This window comes from Haemaphysalis longicornis, unplaced genomic scaffold (assembly GCF_048455015.1).
Source record: "Haemaphysalis longicornis isolate Haplotype H1 unplaced genomic scaffold, Haemaphysalis longicornis Haplotype H1 scaffold_11, whole genome shotgun sequence".
Taxonomy (NCBI): domain Eukaryota; kingdom Metazoa; phylum Arthropoda; class Arachnida; order Ixodida; family Ixodidae; genus Haemaphysalis; species Haemaphysalis longicornis.
Window position 1 is genome coordinate 33,837,932 of NW_027526214.1, and position 23,242 is coordinate 33,861,173.

Consider the following 23,242-nt stretch of genomic DNA (forward strand, 5'->3'; position numbering starts at 1 on the left):
AAAATTGGCGGGCGTGACAGTCTAGTCCTAATGACCTGAATGAAGTGGTGCCCGTTCTGGGCGACCGTGAGTTGCGATGCAGCCCTGTCGCCTGCTGGCTTATTTCCCCTCCACTTCTTCCCGATTCCAACCCGAGGCATTCCATCTATTTCTTCTAAATAAATTTATTCATATACCCATCTATTTCTAATGCTTTGGAAAGTGAATTTCTTACTTTTTGAACCTTTTACCTTTGCCGCAATTTCTACAAACCTGCCAACTTCTTTTTTACAGGCGGGATTCCTGATTGATTAACATTAAAGTTTTTATTAGAAGCAGGAGTAAACATTGATGACTGTTCGATTCCCAAAAGTCCGGTGTCGATCAGGAACATAATCACCCGGGCTGCGGTTGATTTGACAAGAGGCTCGGAGGGCGCAAGTGTTGAAGTTCTCGGAGATGGCGGCCGAATTGGTGAAATCGTGGCGTTTGTAGTTAATGAAGGGAAACGAAGAGTTTATATACAACTATTTACAGTAGGATAACTGGGTACATGAGTAATAAAAACGGAAGAACTTCGAACTTCAGCTAGACGCTAGCTCCAAGTGCGAAAGAGTCACTCAACCTTCCCAAACTTCGTCTAACTCTGCTATGCTCGGAGCGTACCCAAACTACTCGACAAACGACGGCCGGGACTCCGTTCCCGCCGGAGGATCCGTCTAGTTGCCCGGTACACAGCTGTCCCCGGATCTTTCGACGCTATCCTCCAATCTATCTCTCGATTAGGGCGCTCGCAAATCCCAACCTAGCTTTAGCGGTCGACACTCCTTGTCTCGCAGGGAACTGCCTAGCTGAGAGCTTAGACAAGAACGCTGTTTCGCGGCCACGTTCGGCCTTATAACACTTCGGTATTACTATGTACTTTCTCTCGGGGACGCCCCTCTAGCTTTCGTACACGCGTTAGGGAGGGCTCAAATTCACGTAGACAGCTATCACTTCTCCACCATCTTCGGAATATTCCACAAGGTGCCACCACCTTCGGGTCAAAAGCCGGCATGAGGGCGAGAAAGCGCGTGGCGGCGAAGGGTGGGTTATGGAAAGCGGCGACTATACGCCGGGTCGACGAGGATACGTAACAATGGTTTCTCGCCGCCCAACGCCACGCGTTCAGACGACGATCATCGCGCCTCCGTTATACCATATGTCAACAATTCTGGGAGCTTAACGGGGCCGTCTGCATTCCCAAAGGATCCCCCGCGGCACTCCTCCGTCCAGACCAGTCGTCTCCCGAACGCGCCGCGTCGAATTGGCGTCGACCACAGCCTAGTGTCGGCAGTGGTGTGCCGCTAGACCGAGTGGCGGCGATCTTTCCTTTCACACGCGCGGCCGGAGCGCCTGGCCGCTGACCTCATGAGAGATCCTTACAGAACGTCTTTAGCTTTTGTTTGAACTGCTTTGTGCTTGTTATTCACGGAAACATCGCCGGCTTTGTATGTAGTACACATGTTTACCGCGCGTAGAAGAACTGCTTTAAAAATGCAATGCAGAAGTCTTGAACGACGATATCATTTTCCTTTTCCAAGTTCCGCTAGTACTGATGTGCGTTGTGGACAATTCATTCTTAGGACGGCAAAGTTACAAAGTAGTGAAGATTATATGTGAAAAAACACAGGCCTTCCACTGTGGAAAGACGGAAGTGCCTTCAAAGCTGGCTGCAAGGTAGTATCCTCTATGTCAAGCTTTACCTACCCTGATGATTGGCTATGTTGTACAGTAGAGATTTCTACCTCACAGACTAGGGACACGCAGGATAGGGAAATATAGCCAATGGCGTTTGTTATAGTGCGGCTACGCAAATCACCGCACAGGCTCTGATGCGCCGCACATATGGCCGCCAAATAGTGCAGGATACTGCGCAGTCGGCGGGTGGGGGAAAGACGAGTATAAAAGACCCAATAAGGAGGCGGAGATTGTAGAGATGAGTATAAATATGGGCCGCACCCATACTTTCTCTGTGGATAGCCATGCTTAACTGAGCAACAAGCGATGTGGGCAAGCTAGCTTACAAAGACAAAGACAATTCCCAGGGCTGGGCTTTGCTTTTTGAGGCTAGAGCAGGTTGCTTGCGAACTGAGAGTTTTGTGTGGAAGTATTCATAAAATGATGAGGTATGCGTGGTCAGCGGAGACGTATTAAAAACTATGCGGCTCATAGTGTTAGAATGCGAGGGTATCCGTCCAAACCTACAGGAGGAAATATTCGGCTTCCAGAAGCCGTAGGATTTAAGGGTACCACAGGGGAAGTTAACTTCAAGGCTGTCGAGGCGACAAAAGGAAGATTAGAATGCTGGTGGACGAAAAGCATGGAGGGGAATAGTGCCTAGGATAGTTATCACCTGTAACTTGAAAACAAATATTTTGCGCCTAATAATCTTTTTGTGCCTGCCCTAAGCAGAGCTAGTATTGAACCAAGAGTACAAAACATAGGTATTTTATTCCTTTTTGGTAAGATGACACGCAATCACCCCTCTACAAAGGGGAAACTAATAGCAATCATCAGTCATCATCATCATCAGCGTGCACAATCCTCCCAAACTGGTCTTCACCTGTATAAAAATGAACTGCTGGGAAGAAATTTTTCAGGACCAACACATGCTGCCTTCTAACAAAACAGGGAAGCCTTAAGATCTTTCTATTCTTATTTTTTTTTTCATACGTTGAACCCACGCCACTGCATAAACTGCTACAGCCGGTGCAAGACCCGTGCATCCTAGGCATATACCCTTTCACTGTAAAGGAATGCTGCTACAAAGCAAAAATAAAATATTCCTTTGTAGCTAATCGCGTTTGGATGCTCGGAATGGCCGTTCTGTAGTTGTCGATTTGTTAGCCTTCTAAGGTTGAAGGTGCTTTGAAACGAACGAAAGAGCGGTTAGGAGAGGGCAGGATCGAGTTAGCGAACAGATATTTTACGTTTTCGTATGGTGAAGAACGTGAAGCGAAAAAGATTCCTAAAAGTTAATCCGGACGCGCCTGTGAAAGCAGCCCATTCCGAGGGATGGCTAGGCGGCGTTGTGATTGTTTGGAGTGGAGCAGCATAATGAATTGTTGAAATAGAGGAAGCTTCTTCGCCAAACTATTTCACTTAGGTAAACAGAATCGCAGGATGGGTGATGACGCATTAAAAGGTTTCAGAAATGATGGAAATATTTTGAAGCCTGTAATACACAACACACCTCCGTGAGCTTTTTTTTTTGGCTGATCATCTTAGGGATTCAGTCTCCCCGTCGGTAAAAAGAACGCGGTCGGTAGAACAGAGAATTTCATATTAAATTTGAGCATTAGAAAACACACGCCAAATACATATAGTTTAAGCGCGTACAAACTAAACAAGAAATTTTATTTACCAGCACTCCGAATTACAGCAAATGTACTGCGATAACTGCCTGTCCGGAGCGGATGCCGACCGGTTACAACTGTCGATGGCGTTTTACGATGAGGCGTGAAAGAATTCATATTAGAAGGAATTTGGAAATTAAGCACTGGGAAAATGTTGCTGTGTATGCCTCTGATGCTGCGTACGAAACGATTTCCGCAGCACAAACTTTCCTGTGCCACTCACTGCGTTAATTTATCAATTTCTCTACTGTGTCGGTTTGAGCGGTGTAGTCCCGTCGCCCCCACTACTCACCTTCGGGAGATCCGGTTTCCGCCCTGGCGGCAGCCCGTACGGCCCCCTTTGGGGATCCGCTTTGAACTGCTTTCCGCGTCCCGTCTGTGGACAAAAAACGCGTCGATAAAGGCTGTATTTGTTGATCCGCCAGTGGCCTCAACGCAAGAAATCTACTCGCCATGGATAATAAGACTGCCTTACTTCGTTACTTGTTCTTTAAGCAGAAAAGCTATGGAAGTGACACTGGTCATACTTTTTCTTGTTGTTCAGAAGAATACGCGTCGCGGAAAAGCCCACCTTTCCGTGGAAGCTCAGTTGATCTCACCCTAATCTAGCGTCTACCTTTTAATATGATATGAACAAAACACGTGAAAATGACCACAAAGATGATTCTATCGTTGTGGTCAGTTTCTTGCGATTAATATGAATAACTAAGTAGGGAGGTTTACACGATTAGAGTGCCCATCTCCTTTCTCTTCACGGGCTTCTACAAGTGTAGTCAAGTTGCAAAAAAATGTGTTTAATTAGTTTCAATCGAAATTTATAGGCAAATATTGCTACATGCTGTAGGAGATTTATCTAAGCCTGTACAACGGATAATTATGAGTGCGGATTTAAATAAAAATGACATCACGGCGGCCCTCCTAGACTATCAAGAAGTATCACAAATCCACTAGAAAACGAAGAGCCATGTGGTTGTATGCTACAACAAAACTATATTCTTTCCAACTTTCGCTAGGCCTGCACTCTAAGTTCCAGTCTTACTTTGAAATTCAACAGAAGATTGTTTTGCTTGGCGCAGCTATTCGCACTTCACAGTGCTTAATACTCCAGTCAAGAACATTCTGTGTAATTGAAGTTTTATTTGTCATTCAGATTGTAATATTTTGTTGCTGTTTTATTAGTGCTACCATACAATCATTCGAGCGCAGATCAATGTCAAATACCTTTGATTTTTCTCGCATCTTTTGTACTCCGCATTAGTCAGTACGCGAATGACTCAAATGTAGCAAAAATCAATTTTTAATAATTTATAATTGGCTTTAACGCGCCGACCCTTCACAGGCGATGATGCGCGTCGTACTGGAGGGATCCGGATTAATTATGATCACCTGGGCATCTTTAGGGTGCGCCAAAATCTCAAATACACGCACGCGCTTTTCTTTTCACGTCCATCACAAAAGCGGCTGCCGCAGCCGGAAAACTAACCGGCGTCTTTCGGCTCAGCAGCAGAACGCCTTAGCCACTGAGCCACAAAATCAATTCAGAGTGGATTTTGTAGGTTGAAATTACCATTTTTACAAGGATTATACCGCTGAGAGTAAAATGTTGTATCTTTGCTTTTCGTGAGCCAATAAAAGAATTTGGCTCAGTTTGCACTACGGGTGAGACTATAAAGAAACAGTCGAGCTAGCGACCTCTTTCCCTTCATCTGCTTCGCGGCTGATGCGTCATTTCCAATAGCAGCAGACCACGAGGCCCGCAGCGCCAATCACTGGTGTCCTTGAATCTCCTGATTTTGCCTCCGAATCTCCTGATTTTTTCGCTGTGTCGAGTAAGTAGCCTTCCTGTTTTTTAGGTCCGTCTCTCGGTGTCCTCTCTTTATCCTTGTTGTCCACCAATCGCCATTGTGTTAATTACGTGGCCAGCCCAAGGTCATTTTTTAATTTTTTTTGAACTAATATATCTTCTACTATAGTGTGTTTTCTCGTCCGGGAAGCTCGTTTTCAGTCTCTAAATTGTACTTCAAGCAATATTCGTTCTATTGACCGTTGAGCCGACCTATGTTTGATTTCCGTAGTGAGACGCCAAGATTCTGTCACCACCTCTCATTTATTTCCGAACTTGCGCTGAAACATCTCCATGGCTGGGATGCCGGAATCGTTTCTCTGAAAGACTTTCCCATCTCTCTCGAAGTGGACAGTGTTAGGACGCGCTTGAACCCGCGGACACGTTCAAAGTCAACGCTTGCGCAATGAACGCAGAGGATATGCAGTGCACTCGGAATGTGTTGTTGCCGGATTCATAACGCGGGGGACACCGATTCGATTCCGATCACGAGAAGCGGTTTTTTTTTTTTTTTGGCTGCACATTTTATGGTTCCCCAACACTTCTAACCCGCATCCCTCGGGCTTTATGCGCCTCCCATTGCTTGGGTTGCCGGTTATATGGCAAAATCGCCCCGGGATTGATTTCAAAGGCTCCCCTAAATGCACATTTTTTAGATGCGACGCCTCTCTTGCTCTGAGGCATGTCCCTCCTGCGTCGGCGTCGGCGTCGGCGGCGTCCGCACGCCACCTGCGCATGAGCGACTCTCCTCCGCTCTTCTCTCCGACAGCTGTGCGCAACATTCTCACTCCGTCTCATTATCATAAGCAACAGCTGCGTTCGCGCGCTTCGCTCGCTCCGCTCCGCTACCGTCGCGCAAGAGCGCGCATGCGCGACTCTCCTCCGCTGTCTCCTCTCCTTCAGGAGCTGTGAATATAAAACGGGTAGCGCGCTGCGGCGGTTCAGTTAGCGCTCGCTCTCGTTCGACTTCGCGTCACAACACGTTTCACCCGATTTAGAGAATCAACCCAACAAACACACCAATTCAACCCCCTGATGCGTCGCATCACACCAGGGTTCCCTCGCGGGAAGATGGGCGTAATTTTTATGAGGCTAGGGGTTCTCCGTCTAGGACGGACGGAGTTGTGCCCGCGTAAACAGCGTTGCTGCTTAAACTTGCTTCGTGACGAGATTTCAGCACTTGCTTTCCAAACGGCCCGTTTTCTTTCCTCTTCACCTGTCTTAGTCGCGTAAACAATTTCGACTGTTCCAACCTATCTTGAATGCCGTGCTTACATTTATATCCGCTACGAGTGTTTGATAACAATTCATCGACCGATACGTTCATGTAATACATAATTATTTCAAAAGTTATAAATGCATCGTGCTATACGATTGTTTGCTCGAGTTGTAATGTTGACCGGTGGCAAAATCAGATGTTATTTAAATATTACGTGGTTGCTTGCAACCTAAGCAAGGAGCTTGTGTAATTAGGCGAGGATAATAATAAAAATATTATAGTTGATATTTTTAGGAAGTGCAAGTTGTGTCACAACTCGGCTGAGAAAATGCAAAATAGCAATGGCACACCTTGCATTTAATAAAAATAAAAACGGCGTCGTTTGAAACTTTCACTCTCAAAACTTTCTCGCATACCCGGGCAATATTTTTTTCAGAATAACGGCTCCTACTGGGCTTTATGTCTATTCAATCAGTCGAAAGACATTCATGGTAAACGCCGCAATTCACGCGTCAAGATTTGTTTGTCATATTTTTTCTTGCTTCCACAAATGGCACGCAATGTTGGTAGCGATATATACATTTTCTTTCAAAGCAATGTAACGGGCTTTTACTCCATTTAAAGTAGTAATTTAGCTTGACATCAGGAAAATGCTTTCAATCAACTAGAAAAAGAAACGGCCGCATATCATCTTGGTTAGCTGCAAATGTCTGAAAAAAACGATAGCCTTCTCCTACCCCTGTTCCGCAGCATTCTCTCTTTCTCCTTACCTTCTACCTCCACACGCAGTGAAAGGAGTAATGGTTTGTTGATTTATTAAATTTCAGTATCCCGCATTTCCCTCGCCGCGTGGAATTAGTTCAAACCATTTGGTTCTGTGGTGCTTGGAACGTCTCATGCCAACGTAATGTTTTCGTCCTGGCTTATATTGCGCCTCTTCACAGCGTTTTAACGCGTGTTCCATTCGCTGTAGTGAACACCAACTATACATTTTTTTTAAAGAACGCTGCTCCTCTCAGTTATGGCCTCACGTTTTCCATCGAACATGGCCAATGTTTGCTCTCTTTGTGATGAACACTTGTCAAATACGAGGTATGTTACCGAGTTTAGTTGTTTACAAACGTCCTACATGTGCATACTTTGGTTTCAAGAAATCCTCTGCCTATTTTTAAGACTACGTGGTTGAACTGACTGGACCTACCAACCGAACGAACGACCGACAGTCAGCCAGCCAGCCAGCCAGCCAGCCAGACAGACAGACAGACAGACAGACAGACAGACAGACAGAAAGACAGACAGACAGACAGACAGACAGGGAAGGAGGGAGGGTGGGAGAGAGGGAGGAAGGGAGCGAGGGAGGGAGGGAGGCAGGCAGGCAGGGACAAAGACCGAATTTTCAGGTATAAATAGCCCAAAGCCTATTGTATTTAACATGTTCAGAAAAAAATCAACACCGTCATCCAACCAAGCCTCCGTTATGCTGCCGACAGAGCACTACAGGAGCACCTGAACAATTGTTCACTGCGTGCAGTTCTTTTGGCGTGCTTGGTTTGAAAGATGTTTGTTTATGTCTTGCAGATCCATTAGCCGGTTCACCTCCTTAAACTCAATGTAGTCGATCCGAGGAGTGTGACACTGCGAATTCCATTCAAGAAAACTAGAAGTCTCAGAAATGGCGGTTGGAGTTTCGAAATGCAGGGTCATAGTCTGGCCAATAAAGTCAGAACCGCGCTGCAGATGTCAGTGCAAGGTCATTCTTGCCTGTTTCAGATAAAACGAAATCTTGCCAGCATGCATTTCTTTATGTCAATTGATTTTGTACTGGATCGGGGTTGAGTACACCTAAGATCGTTTTTAGCTGTTTCCTTGTATAGGGAAAGATGTCTCCTTAATTCTACAGAAACGCAAAGCAACTTAAACACAAATGACCAATCTAGTGCCAAAGCAAAGCCCGGTATGCTGACCTTCGCGTCCTCTTTGGTCCCTTGAATACGACGATGCTTCGCTACTCGAGGACACTAAACCAGATATGTGCTCAATGCGTGTATCAACACGAGCTGGATGTTTGGTGCTATTGCAGCGGAAGCCACATCCTAAAACATCCCAACAGTGAAGAGCTGCTTTATACATATCGTCCCTTAAAAGCTCCCCTAAGCACGTAGTGGCTCTTGTAGCCTCTTGTAGCCTCAGAATAAAACATGCGAAGCCGGAATGTGCGCAGCGATAAACCACAACTAGATATCAACTCCTCTTTCTTGCAGTGTCAGAATATCACCTGCTATAAAGAACACAAGGATACGAAACACGAGGATGCGAAGGACGAGGATAACGGCGTCCAGGAGTTCCACGTTACGGTAATGTACAAGTGGAGAAAACAGCCCTGCAAGGAGAAACCAACCTGCGACGTGGACTGCTTCCCACCACCGCACGTTGACAAAATTAAGAGTGAAGATGAGAACGCCGCAGCGTTCCTTGGAGTGACGAACCTGAGCTTTTTCCGGTGCATGACTTGCATGCACCGATGCCCTTGACCTGGTTAGTCAAGCTTTCATGCCCGAAAAACACAGGGTAAAAACCAAACAACCCCAAGCGGAAGGTATTACACAAAAGAGATTATTGCTGGGTTTGTTGGTGCATATTAAGTTTAAAATAAACACGCTGAACACTGAAAAAAAGGGATAAGTGTTAACAAAAAAGTTGCAGAGACACTCCTGGAGTAGCAAATGAACGTTTACTTGGTAGTCTAGCAGTGTCTCCGTCACTTTTTGTTAACATTTAGTCCTTTGTTTCAGTTTTCAGCTGGTTCTCTCTAACCCAAACTAAAGGAACTACCTCGTCATTGTCGCTATACACCTTGAGCATGAAGTATTGCCGCTGTGCTATAACTTCCAGCCGCCGAAAAATCATGGCCCCGCCTAAGGAATATAAATGAACTATTACTGGCTGAAAAGTTATGTGGACAGTTTCAAAATATAAGCAATTGTAAGTGGTACCGCACGACACCTTGTAAACCAACCAGTGGACTGGAATTGGCCGAGGTCTTGGAAAAATCCGTTCGACGAAATCAGAATGACCTTTTTGGACACCTATTTTGTCTCACTCAGGTAACACGCTGTTAAAGGTCAATATTATTCATTTGACGCGTAACGCTTTACCAAAAGCGCTTCATAGTTGAATAGCGAATTAAGGTGGCCAGGCACTTTGTTGAAAATATAGTTCTTTGGCATGACATCCTGTCCAATCCAATACTGACACTGTAACCGCATTTCGGCAGCCTTTGTCCACGCAATAACACAATTTTAGAGGCACAAACCACTGAAAGAAGCTGCTAACCATCACCAAACAGACTGGTGACCAAACCATAGAACACAAATGTTGTCGATATGCTGAGAACGTACGTTCATGTGGACTCATGAAGCTGGGATGGAGATTTCATTCATGTTAATCTTGCTGAAAATACCGTCCATCATAAGTCAGCACATGTGGGAAAAGTTGCCATTCTGTAAGTTTGCAAGGTGGCACAACGCCAAATGTCGTGCTGATTCATAAGGGCAGCGATAGTCTCTGAACACCAAAGGGGATCGTCGAGAAAGTCAAGGAAGCAATAAAGGTATCCGATTACTGCATTACGCACGCACAGCAGTAGGAGCCGCCGGATTATCCGCATTAAAATGCTCGCCACTGGCAAGCAACTTTCGTGGCTAGGATAGTGTATAGGTTGTATTCATTAGTGAGGCATGCATTCAGGCTACCATGCGAATGCGCCGTCACCGGTTACGTCGGGCTCTGCGGGATGGCAGTACTTCACCGTCCTAAGCACATGAGTCGTGTTGGACGCTGCAAACTCTATTCCACGGAACCCAAAGTAATGCCTCGAGTCCAATGCGAGTGGGATTAATGAAATCTCTGCTGACACCGCCGTTAAGAGTCGGTTTTAAACGGAGCAGGCGATGCACGCTGTTTTTTTTTTCTGCGGCGTGCCGGCACACTGGAACATGGCGCGCCCTGTCCGTGGTGCTTCGGCCATGTCCATGGCCGTTTCCAGTGTTGCCAAGCGAAACAATTGATAGCTAAACATTTCCGCGAATACCCTTCAAACGTTTAGACATGACCAAATGTCGAGAGCTTTCACAGAAATTTGTCTGAAGCGCTACTTCGGGAGCTTCAATGCACCGTGGCAACTGACTACGTCACGTACTACTTCATTTCAGCTAACTTCAGGTAGCGACGTCGGTACCGAAGTCGCCTGAATTCTGATGCACTGCAATGATCCGTATAAAACACTCATATGCGCAGACATACAATCTCGAAGGTGTTTTTTCCTAAGGTGTCCGATTTGTGTAAATTTCTAGATGGGCGCATACCGTATTTTCTGCGTGGGTGATACGAGACACAGACGCGCTTATTGACCGCATTGTAGCCACTTTGCTCCCTCCACCAAAAAGAAAAATGCTGCAAAAGCAACTGCTCAGCAAATTTTGAGGAATTGTCCAAAGAAAAAGTACATGAGGGAAACAGCAGTTCGTACCACAGTCTTGTTCCATCCAGTGACGAAGATAATCACCATGATGAAGCAAGCGATAACCACGACCGAGGCCATCACCTCTTTCCAGTTTCGTCTGATGCTGTCCTGGTACCGACGCTGCACCCGGTGTTCCACCACGCTGCTAGAGACGCCACCGTAGCCCAAGAGAGTGGAACAGGACACAAGGTAATCATTCACTCAGCAATATATACGCGTACATGCGAAGGGTGGGTTTGCGTGCGGGGTGCCCTAGAGGATCTTCATTACTGTCGATAACAGCTTTCACTCTTTTCTTTGTGCCTAGAAGCACTGAGACAGCTGTAGTAATCGACAGCACATAGCGGCAGCGCTTCATTTGCTCGCTGCAAGCGACACTACTTTGCAATTTCCCTTTATTGTTCTTTGATTTGTAAGACAAATGCTTTAAAGGGTCCTAAATATATCAGAGTTTCAAGCGCACTACCTTTAGATAAGCGTTCTTTTCTTTCATTGTTTACAAGTGAAGTCTTGCCAGTAATCGACGGGGCTATAGCGTATCTTTTTTGCCTCTGCCGTTGCTTTTACGTAGCATTTGGCGCTGAATATTACGGCGCCACTATTCGCGACTTGTGGTAAATTCTGCAGCAATTCAGCACTTCAAACTCGGGGGGACCCGCAAATTTTTTGGTGGCCCGAGTGGCTTCTACGAGAGCGACCCTGACACATGGCGTATCTTTGTTGGCATGGTCGTCGACCGTCGCCATCCGTCACGAGCTTAACTGAGTCGATATAGTGCGTCGTTTCCGAGATATGGATGAAGCTGACAAGCTCGGGGGGTCCTGAGCAGGCAGAGACGCTACGCACAGTGGACATGGGCCGCGCGCGAATAGGCACCGACCGCAGCAGCTAACACTCCTCGCGGCATGCCAGATCCAGACCATTGTTGAAAATAAGCTTACAAATGCGTCAAAGGTGATAATAGTGCGCTAAACGATTGTGCTGGGGATCGCCGTCGGAGCGGCTTCGTAAGGCTGTGGCCGAATAACTGCGATGATGCTAAGTATTTTTAGCGAGACCCGGCTTCGGAGAGACGTGTTCGCCGCGATAGCGCCGCATGCAAGAAAAGCAATAGGACCGCTTGTCGTATTTGGAAATCTTCAGTTATTGTCGTGATTGAGCAGGTTTTTGGAGCCCTAATTTTGGCCTCCAAACGGTAATCTTCCCTTTGCTAAAACGTACGTGTCATCCCATGGGTGGATCTAATGGTTTCGCGTACCCTGGAACGCAAGCGCCATGACAAGTGCCTCTAGGTTGCTTTGCTCGAAATAATTTATCGACTCGTAGTGTGCGCAGCGCTTTGACGTGCGAGGAAAGGATAAACGCTCCAGTGCTTATATCCTGCTCCACCGCATTGAGCGCCACTTTATGTTTGCATTCTGCAACAAGCGCCGTTATTGGTGGTGTTCCTGTTGCCTGTGGTATTGTTCTTTTTATTGTTGTCCGGATAATAGAATGACGGCAGCAGTAAAGACTAAATAAATAATAACGCATGCGCGTTCCCACAGAATTTTAAATGGGTCTGCAGAGTAGAACCGCAGTGCATTTCAACTGTGCTATCCCAGCATAATTTAAGCGGTGGAACATGACTGTTTGTTTCTTTCTTGTAGCACATGCCCACGTGCGTGTTCGCAGAGAATCGGGAGCTTTGAGGAGATAGGCTGTCCGCTTCACTTCATTCACAAAACTGCAAAATGAAAACGTATGTGTTGAACAATAGTGTATGCCGCGCGATACCCGACAGTGATGTCGCGTCAAAACAACAGGTTCACGCCAGACGCGCAAAACCCCGATTGTAGGGTGGCTGCGACGTCTGCCGGTCTGCTTGCTTGCCTAATTCGCGCACTAAGAATGAGGAATGAAAGCTCCTTTTTTTTTTGAACGGATGACACACAGTATACCTTTTAAAGTAGCCATCCCACACTGGGAGTATGTACTATCTTGACCACAGTTACGGTGAATACGGAAGCACGTGTGAATCCTTGCGCGGGAGCCACCTTTCGGCGTTCCGGGTAACTTCGCACACGAATCCCATACCCTCGCTGCAAGGGAACTGCGCATGCGCCCGAAGTTACCCGGAACGCGGACAGGCGGCCCCCAAGACCGGAATGACAGGCGCTGCCGTGTTCAGGATAACGGTGATCAAGATAGTGGTACTCCGGTGGTACGCCGCACCTCGATTCTGATTGGCCAACCAACTATTTCATCACGATAAAACTTCACATACAACCATCGTCGTAATTAATCCGAAAGATTAAACGAAAAACTCAATAAAAAAGCTTCGTGTTTTTCCGTCGCTGTCGTTAGCAAAGGGGTAGTCAATGTTTTTCTTACAGTCCACCCGCGACCTTTCACTATACCCGTCAGATAAAGTTGCCTTTTCTTCAGGGCGTATTATTGCACAAAAGCATAAGTGAGAGCACGCGTAATATTGCACAACAGCATAAGTGAGAGCACGAAAGCTTCGCTTTAAAAATATAGTTCCATAACTGGCCCCATGAAGTCCCGCAAACAGTTCAGAAGCGTGGATTGGAGGTAATTTTTTTGCTTGATTTTGTAAACGCCGTTGAGATGTGGCACCTTTTTCTATGCGGAAGCACTCCCGCGGTATCGTCGCTCGTGTGTCAACTGTACAAAAGGAGTTCGCGTAGCGCGATTGCCTCACGGAGGGAACCAGTCCTGAAATTCCGCGCAGTCCGCTAAATGGCTCGGCAAGCGTAGCGGAGCCACGCTCCGGTACCGCAGCTAGCGGCCTAGCGGGAATCGCGTCCACAATGGGACTCGTGCTTGCTATTGGAGCGGAGAGGACCGTCAGGAGCGGTCAGCTAAAACTCTCAATTGCCAACTGAAGGCATATCACGGCGACTCATTCGCCGACAGTTGGCAACGCATGTAAATATATTAGAGCGCTTTTTCAACTCTGACGATGACTATAGGTTGTTCAGTTTTCAAACGCTGCTTTACCGATGGCAACATTTAATAGAAATGAAACGTTTGGCCAAAGTACTTAGAGTAGCGTTAGAAATAAAACTGCATATACAGGGCCTATTTATATTCTGCAGTAGCGAATGCAATTTATCGACTTCTGTTGATATCAGTTTGTATTGCCTCGTAACACTGTAGCAACAACTTCCGCTATGTGGTTCACCTCGCATAAAACATGCAATCGCGAGTTCGCAATGCTTGTGCTTGACAACTTAAGCTCAGAACATTAGTAGTTTAACGCACCGAGTGTACGTCTAGGACAGGATGCACGCCTTCATGAAAGTGTCCACATCATTTGTAAACACACGGTGATCTATGACATCCGCAAATAATTAGGAAACCCAGTGGATATTTTCTCTATGCCGTTCAATCTGAAAAACGGCCGCAGTGGGACAAATTACCCCGCGTCTTTATTGTAAACACCACCCCACCTTACCCACTTAGCGAACACGGCGGGAAGGAATCAACAAGTGGTAATCCTAAAAAAAATTCGTCAGTTTTTGTTTTGGCCAACCAACAAAAAACTACTTCATACAGTGCGTTTCAGTTAAAATCTTTTACGAATTAAGTTTTAATTCGCGAGTTCCCGTGTATAGTTCTGTAGTGAACAAACCTCAGTAAGCCGTAGCTTCTACGGGCTCAACTACCGCAGATATACAGTGAACTCCCGTTAAGATAAACTCGGTTAAGACTAACTCTACGAGTATTTCGAATAATGCACTCAATTTTGAAAATCGGTTCTTCTGCGTACCTTTTATCTTTCGATTGTAGACTTCCTTCTCTACAAACATCAATAACGCATTTTGCAAACCAAACACTTATTGAATAACCCTAGAAACCTTCAAACCTTTTTGCGGTCTTGTAACACCCACAATGCAAAAAAAAACGCATAAAAAAATTCTAATCCAAAAAACTTTTTTCCAGTTCCTTCGAGTTCGTCTTAAGAAGATTTTACTGCCACAGTAATTGAGTGCACCTCAGCGGCATCGGAAAAGGCGCAGCGAAAACATTTTTCTTACCCTAGCGAAAGTCTTGAAGGTGATCGGGGAAGCATCCTGTGAAGCAACAGAAACTTAAGTTAGGACGCGGCGAATATTAGCAAGCAGAAAGCAATCATGCAAGAACCTGTACTTTGAACAACTGGCAACTGCACCGTACAACCATCGCGGTAAATAAGCAGAAGATTCGAAGCTTTATTCCAAGCTCAGAAAATATCCAGGAACTGGCTGAGAACCGTTTGTTCTTACATTATTGACGTTCTTGAAGGAGAGCGCGACATTCTCCTGCGAAGAAAGCAATGGAAGGAAATTGAAATGTAATGTAGGTAAATATAACAACTCTCAAGTTTCGTAATTACAAGAAGAAAAAAATGCTTTCGGAACGCAGAATTTTTTTTATTTGATGTGATTTTTATTTCTTGGCAAAACCAGGGGACGGGTGACACTAAAGGATGGCGTGGCCTGACAGAGGCCTCCTCCACCCGATTCACAGTGTACGTAATAAAAGTGCGGTTCACAAATTTAAGCATAATAGAACCACCAAATAGAAAAATAGCACAAAGGTACTGTCAACAACACATTTCCTTTGTGCTATACAATCCACACGTCTAAAATGCACCGAAGGAAGAAAGTGTACAGAAAAAAGTCATAAACCATAAGCATTACCATTCAACAATTACACAACTACCTCACAATTTCCAATAATGTGTTTTACTTTGTAAATGTTCTTAACTTCATACTTTTAGGGGAACATATCGACATATACTTCAAACATTTATTATATATCAATACTGCAGGTGTTTTCTTGATATTTCTTTACCTTGTTTCTTAAACGTGGGTTCACTCATGTCAAAGTTCATTTTTTTGGAAATTTATTTATTATTTCTGTTGACTGGTACATGAAAGATTTCTCACCATAGAAGTTCTTACTTTTGGACTGTGTCGTATTGCATGCCTCAGATGGTAGCGAGAAGTTTTGTGTTAACTTCATTTTGGGTGTTTTATTTATAAACGGTGTAAAGAACCTTCATGTTATAGATATCATAAGATGAAAGGAGTGAATGTTCAGCAAGTAAAGAAAGTTTCCTCGAATTTGCGTTCCAGACATGACATTCCAAATATATTCGCAAAAATCTTTTTTTAATACAAAGATCCGATTATAATGTTTTAGTTGTCGCCCACCACAAAATCCTGCGGCATAGTTTCGAATAAAAAGAGCGCATTGTATAAATTTTCTTTCAACCATAGCAAAATCAAATGAAAAATTCTATATATGAGGCCTATATTTTTGAAGAGTTTGGTGGAAAGAAGAGCAATATGCCTATACAACGAAATTTGTTCTTGAAACCAAAAACCTAGGAACTTCTGTTCAGTCACTCGGTTTAACTTGGTTCCGTTGAACGCTAAAAATGCAAAGAAAACTTCTGAGAGAAAAAGATAGCGCGTGGAAACGATTGGCAGTAATTTCATGTATTTATTTCTCGACCTTTTTATTGTATGGCCTAAACATCATGCAAGTTGTGTTTCTAGCGTTATGGTGCAATTTGTTGTCTAACAACCAACTTGATAATTGTTACAGTAATTATTTACCATTGACTGAAGTTTAATTGTATTATCATATGTAAAGAATACGTTAGTGGCATCAGCATACGTTACAAGTTCTTCCCCACCATCTTTATTTACGATGTCATTTACATCAACTATAAACAGCGACGGACGTAACTTGGAGTCTTCTAGGACGGACACTTAGTTATAGCTCTAATATGTCACGAGCAATAGAGTCCAGTTCAACCAAGTGCTTTCTCTTAGTCAAATGGCTTTTGAAAAGGTTAAATGCCACGCCACGTATTCAATATCTCTCCAATTTGTTTAACAAAGTATTACGATCGATCGAATCAACTGCTTTTTTGAGGTCAAAGCAGTCCAATTGTCAACTGCCTGTTTTCAAAGTTCGGAAATATTTAACCTTTAATATACAGTACCGCTTCCTTTTTTGATCTATATTTTTGTAAACCAAAATGATATTTCAAAATTACATTGTGTCACAGAAAAAAAGTCGATAATCTGTTATAAATTACTCCCTGTAATACCTTGGAAAAGTGGTGAAGACGGATATTGGCCTGTATATTTATATATTGTCGTGTGATCCACCTTTTTGAATCGGCGTCACTCTAGAATGTTTTAGTTCCTCTGGAAAAACACCGGTGGACCGACAAATTTATAATGTACGCTCAGACGTCACTTACTTCTTTTGCAACACGCTAAAATCACACTTCATAAAAAACCGTCAACTTCTCTTGCCGCATTATTTTTTTTATTTTTCTGATAAGGTCCCGCACTTCGGTGTCGTTCGTAGGTTTCAAAAAGATAGACCTGGACAATTGTAAAATGCCAGCCGCGCAGAGGCCGTCGTTATCAGTGTGTACTGGTTGCGCACCAGGATGTATAAAATGAGTATTCATACAGTTGCCTATCTGAAGGCTCTCTACCGGTTCTCTATCTAAATGCGTGAATTAAGGAGTGCTATGGTTTTTCTAATTCCTATTTTGTTAACAGTATCCCATACTTTTTTAGGCTGGCCTCTTATGTAAAAACAGACCCGTTCGTAATATTCGATTTTCGCTCTCTTTAAATCACTTCGTAACTTGTTTCCAAACTTTTTGTACGCCTTGCATATTTTGTGATCCTTCGTTTTTAAAAAAAGTATGAAACATTGAATTTTTATTTTATGTGCGCTTTTACGGACCCTTCACAGCTGGATCTACACCGGGTTTTCGTACATTTTTGGTACTTTTAGTTGTAAGTTTGACAAGAAAGACTGCATCGTAACATTGTACAGTGAATTGCAGGAAAAAAATTAACAAGGGTTTTCACATCGGTCACTCGATAGATGAACTCCCGATTAAACGAGTGTACTAGTTCTCGGGAATGTTGAATTGTGTGGTTGTTGACCTTGCGGAAGAAGCGCGGTTGAGCGGACAGATCATCTATAACAGAATGAGGATCGGCAAAAAAGAACACTCAGCTCAAGAGACGCTCATTCTTCCAGGTTCATATCAATGTTCATATCACCCATTATAATGCACGGTTCCTTTCGCAAGTAAGCATACGCCAATATTCGCCCCAAGAAGGTGTATAATGTTATTTCGTTACCCGTAGGAGGTCTATAGATAACAAAGCTAGTCATTTTCCGTTCGTGAAAAGATAAGCATTCGAAATCATTGGTAATTTCTGAAAATTCTTTCATACCCGTAAAACTAATGGGGTCTTTTGTGTGTACACAAATACCTCTGTCTGTTTTGTGTTCCCCTCTCAAGCGCATTGAACGGAACCCATCGAGTTTTCGTACTGGGTCACTCCCAGTCAACCAAATTTCAGTATGAAATATGGTGTAGAATTCACATGTAAGTGATTGTAATAACACATTTAGATCTTCTACCTTATTACTAGTACTTCTCATAGTGATGTACAATCCAGAAAACAAGTTATATTTCAGAAAGTCTGTGTTAAAGCTTTTATGGTAGAATAATTACCGTTTTTTTAGCATGTCACACCGGCATGTGGAATCAGATGCTTGGCTAGTAATTCATACGCCATTATACGCCATTACCTAATTGTGGCAGGGAAGTCGTTTTTGACTCTAGAATTGTACTTATTAAACGCAGCAGTATTATCATAGGACATATTTCATCGAACAGGTATAGTTTGGAAACAGTAGGACTACCCGAGGAAATCAAGTTTGAAAGGACAGATAGCATTCTAACGAAACAGACGTTTTCAAGTAATGTAACGCATGTAGGCGATTCTTGTAGATAGATGTGCACACAGGGATACATGAAGACTTGGAAGTGGGTTCCACGGCAAGCTGTAGTCGGTTCTCCGCTAGGTCTGCTCATCTTGAACCAGAATGCGCTCAATAATTGCTTTCTTGTTCTTGAGGTACTCCGGGCAGTGGAACGACATCATGGTATTGCAGGCGTCCTCCTCGGTGATGTCCGGCAGTTCAAGGCAGGAAACGCAGCACTCTTCTGCTGATCTCCAGGGTTTATAGTAGTGTCTCCTTGCGCACCACACACAGCGAAACGCTGCCTTGTTGTCTGGGCTGTGGATTTCGTGTGTTTGATTCTTGCACGCTTCACACACCTTGCTACAAACGTATTATCGAAGACCGGACAGCGTGTCCAACCGATGTAGAGATGCTTAATTTTTTTATTTTCTCGTATGCTTTCTTTACTGTTTCGATGACCGCTCTTTTTCCGTGTTTTCGGTTCCACGTCTTCTTGAGTTCGGTGTCGTCTTTTCAAGCAGCGTTGTTGTTTTTTTCTACTATCCTTCCGACGATTTGTTCATCTTGGATATTCGCGTCTATGCCAAAAATCTTGAATTCCGGTATCTCCATCTGTGGCTTTCTTGTTGCTACGTCTCTTAAGCTATTGTTCTTGGTTATGTGCTCTTCAAGTCGTTTCAGCCCTCCTGCGGATGTTGGGGACGCAATCACTGCTTGATTTCTCTGGCAGAGCATAGCATTACCGCGACTAAGCCGTCAAGGGTCGACGTTCTTTTTAAATAAGTTCTCAAGTGCAGCAGGCTTTGTGTTGGCTGTGGTTAGAATAAGTGTCTCTATAAGATGGTCTTCTGTCGCTTTCGCTGTTTTGAAGTGTTCGACTGTAGGGGTCTTCTGGAATACCTTGATGTATTCCTCAGTGTATCTTTGACCTCGTATTGCCAGTGCTTCTGTACGTCTTTCCGATTTGCCTCGATGTCGACAGTTCTCCTCCACCATGTCTAGGCAGCTTTCTTACGCTCAGGAAGTCATCTAATAACGAATCTGCTAACGATGTTATCCTTGTGTTTTTGGTGTATTGGACTCGAAGTTCAACGAATTTATGACTGACTTTCCTTTCTACTTCGTGAAGTAGCTCCCTTATAGTAAAAACTTCTTCACCCTCTCCTAAGCTGTTTGAGGGTGGGTAGTCCTTTCTCGTGCTCTGTTTCCCGCCCTGGTTCTGCTCGCCTCGGGCCGTCGCCCCAGCCAAGTAGGGCAGCTCGTTTATTTTGTTGTCGTTTTGCCTTTGGGATTGGTCTTCCTTTCCATATCTTCTCCATCTGATCATACTTAGGGTTTCGAAGCATGATGGAATACAATTACTGTTCCCGTCCTCCTTATGTACGTCTGTTCGCATCTTCTGTTCTATACTTCTTTGGTTGTTCACATTTGATCGCACAAGCCCTAACCAGGGTAATGTTTCGCAACTTAATTGAGTATGGTTCAGGCCACAGTAATTCGCACAATTCTCACAAACAAACAATGTACTGCAACGCGTTGGCCAGAGCACTGGTATTTTTACCACGGGTTCAATCTTCAATTTCAAATGCTTAGGTTGTTGAATAAATTATTATAAATAACTTAGAACTCACTACTACACGCAAAAAGCATGAAAAAATTAGTGTTTTATAATTTCCGTGCATTTAAGAGAATTTATGAAGATTGAAGTAGTGTGACTGTAGACAGAATTAGCTGCAGTAGAGTCTAATACCGCTTTACCTTGTTCCTTACACCAATGGGTTGAATTTGTTGTTCTTTCCTGTTATATGTGATTGTAAAGAAGCCAACATAGATGTATACCTATTCCTCCTGCTTTCAAAGCAGCGATAAGTACGAAATAGCCTAATTTACATATATAGGGAGATAAGTACAACACTGGAGCGAAACAAATTGTCATTCAGTGCATGTGAGACTGCGGAAAACACGACGCTTGGAATTTAGTTATGGCCACCTTAGGCTCGCTTATTCAGAAGAAAAACTCTCTAAGGTAGTTTGAACGTCCCTTTGATGTTTCGCTATACGCAATGAAAATATTTTCTAAAAAATAAATAATAGCGCTATAACTTGCCAAGAGATCTAAATGGCATTTGAGGAGAAGAGACAACTGGACGGCTGAAGTTGAGAACGCCGAAATTTTTCGCTGAGTTCGAATTTCAGACGTGGAATAATTCTTAAAACATTGGAAGCATTTGACTGCTGACAAACTAAAACCGCAATGCTTACGCACTAGGTTAGGTTATGTCTCGGTTTTTAAAATACATGCAGCTACACCACGCACAAAAACAACACAGCCTCACAGAATGCAGAAAAAACCCTACAAAGTAAAGTGGTGGTAGCCGGAAAAACATGCGCTCAAAATAAAATAAAGTTGCCTGCGTTTAACGATGACTATCGTCGAAACAAGGAGCTTTCTTGCGTGCGAAAATCAAATGGCTAAGTGGGAAAGCAAAAGTCACTGCAATTAAAGTAAAAGCAGCAATGTTCACTGTGCCAACCAACCAGGAGTGCACACTCAGAGGACAGCAAATGAATCCCTCCTGAGAAAGCTTCTCCCATGCCATCGTCCACCACATGGGAATGGGGCATTCAGAAAGATGTCGGTTTCATAACCCTAGAGACACAAATTAGAGTGTGGCTTCGAGAACCGTTGATTTTTGTGTCATCATCGTCATCATTATGTCCCTTCATATTGTGTAAATTTCCCTTCGTGCAGCGTGGTTCAGGTAAGGACACCGCCATGAGTGGTACGAGGAACGCTTGCCTTTTTAAACCGGCGGGATGGTCCACTGTTCGCGTTCAGCCAATGGTGGGGCAGCGCCAGCAATATTTTAGGCAGCCTACATTGCCGGCTGCCGGCACCTCGGCAAGCCTATAAGCAGAAGCCCGGGAAGCTTACTATCTGTAAAAACATCAACTGTACACGGAACAAGAATACTGCACTTGAAAATTGCGGGGCCGCATGATATCATACCCACAACCATGTCGATCAAAATCGCCTCTAGATGTACATGAAACCTACTGCATGAGCTAAAGCCAGCGAAGGGTCGACGTTCTTACCTCATTGTGACCACTGACGGTGATCGGGACCGTCTGAAGAACCGAGCCATGCTTGCGGTGGATTTGTCTTCGTCCCGTTGCACTGGTGGCCGAAAATTTGGAAGGGGCACCACAGGGACCAGCGGTGGGCTTCAGCCTTCGCACACTCCACCTATCAGAGCACGAGCGGTGTCAGTGATGATAATGATTACGGCCTCGCAAAGAAACAACGACATATCGTGCTTCTTTGTTCCTTCTGCTGCAATACGCTGATGATTGGCGGTTTTGTGTTGTGCTTTGTGTTTCGCGGTAAGTATGCTCAAAGAAAAATATTGCACGAAATAGGGATGGGCTCGAGTTTAAGTGAACTTTTAGCAGCATCCGAAGCAGGGGCACAGCCATCGCAAGGCTGTGCGTCCGCCCGATGAAGGAAAAAGAGAAGGAAATTGGCTCCCGGGCTCGAACGCCGGCACTGTGTCTGCGTCTCGTTTTTCCGCGGCACTGGCGCGTCGGCCACATGCGCCATGCAGCATTAGTAGGCGCGCGCGTTTCACCTCGTTACGCGACAGACTGCCCTGCGTACAAACTAAATTAATTGTTTGTTGGAAAGCCGTGGTGGCTACAGAACAGAAAGCCAATAATAATAAACGTTCTTGCAAGAAAAGACTAGTCATGTGTGAGAACGCAACTGCAGCAAGTTCTTTTGGCATCAGATCACAAATTAACGGAGGATGTTAAGATTTCACTATAATATAGGCTGTTCTACACATGCTCCCTTTGACGAACACATACTCACAGAGGGGGATTTCCCTCGGCGGCAAAATGACGTACACGATATGCGATATTCACCCTCTTTGGTACAAGAACTAGGGATTATTGTGTTGCGCCTGTGCATAGTTCAGGCCAATGTTTGCCGCAGCGTCCTTACTGTTAGTACGTGTGATCGCATACTATCATATTATTGCCTTCCAGAAATCAAGTGTGAGCATCCTCAATGCTACCGCAATATTCTTGCTTTGCAGTCTTGGCAATACCAAATTGGATGATTGAATTCGCCCCTCACAGTCTCTCTTGAGCAGAGTATGCATGTGTCGCAAACCCCTTCTCCGGGTACGGGTTATGCGAGGCTGGCCCACTGCAAAAATTTTCTGGATGATTAAGCGAGTATAAGTTATTTCTATACGAGATACATATGTCCGTGAGATTTGACTTATCACTCACGAACCTTTGGCAGCGTGAGTACACTGACTGGCCTACCACCCTCGGCAGGTATGTGAGGTTATGAGTGGATATGGAATTGCTTCAGTCTTACCGCAATAAGTGAATGCGCAGTCGGGAATTATACAAACCTCGATGCTCAGAGGATACAATAAAAGAGCGCAATCTCTGGCTTAATG

General features: G+C 44.4%; 1 protein-coding gene across 1 annotated transcript in view; it reads right to left on the bottom strand.

Moving 5' to 3' along the window:
- LOC144160615 (uncharacterized) overlaps positions 1 to 15,123 on the bottom strand; it is an 88,909-nt gene extending 73,786 nt beyond the window's left edge. Inside the window, exons 1-3 of the mRNA XM_077691852.1 lie at positions 15,005 to 15,123; positions 10,968 to 11,106; positions 3,670 to 3,753 (exon numbers count right to left, since the gene is read on the bottom strand). Of these exons, the coding sequence (XP_077547978.1) occupies positions 3,670 to 3,753; positions 10,968 to 11,106; positions 15,005 to 15,039 (258 nt within the window). The 5' untranslated portion in view covers positions 15,040 to 15,123. The remainder of the gene's footprint in view (positions 1 to 3,669; positions 3,754 to 10,967; positions 11,107 to 15,004) is intronic.
- Between the last annotated feature and the right edge of the window lie 8,119 nt (positions 15,124 to 23,242).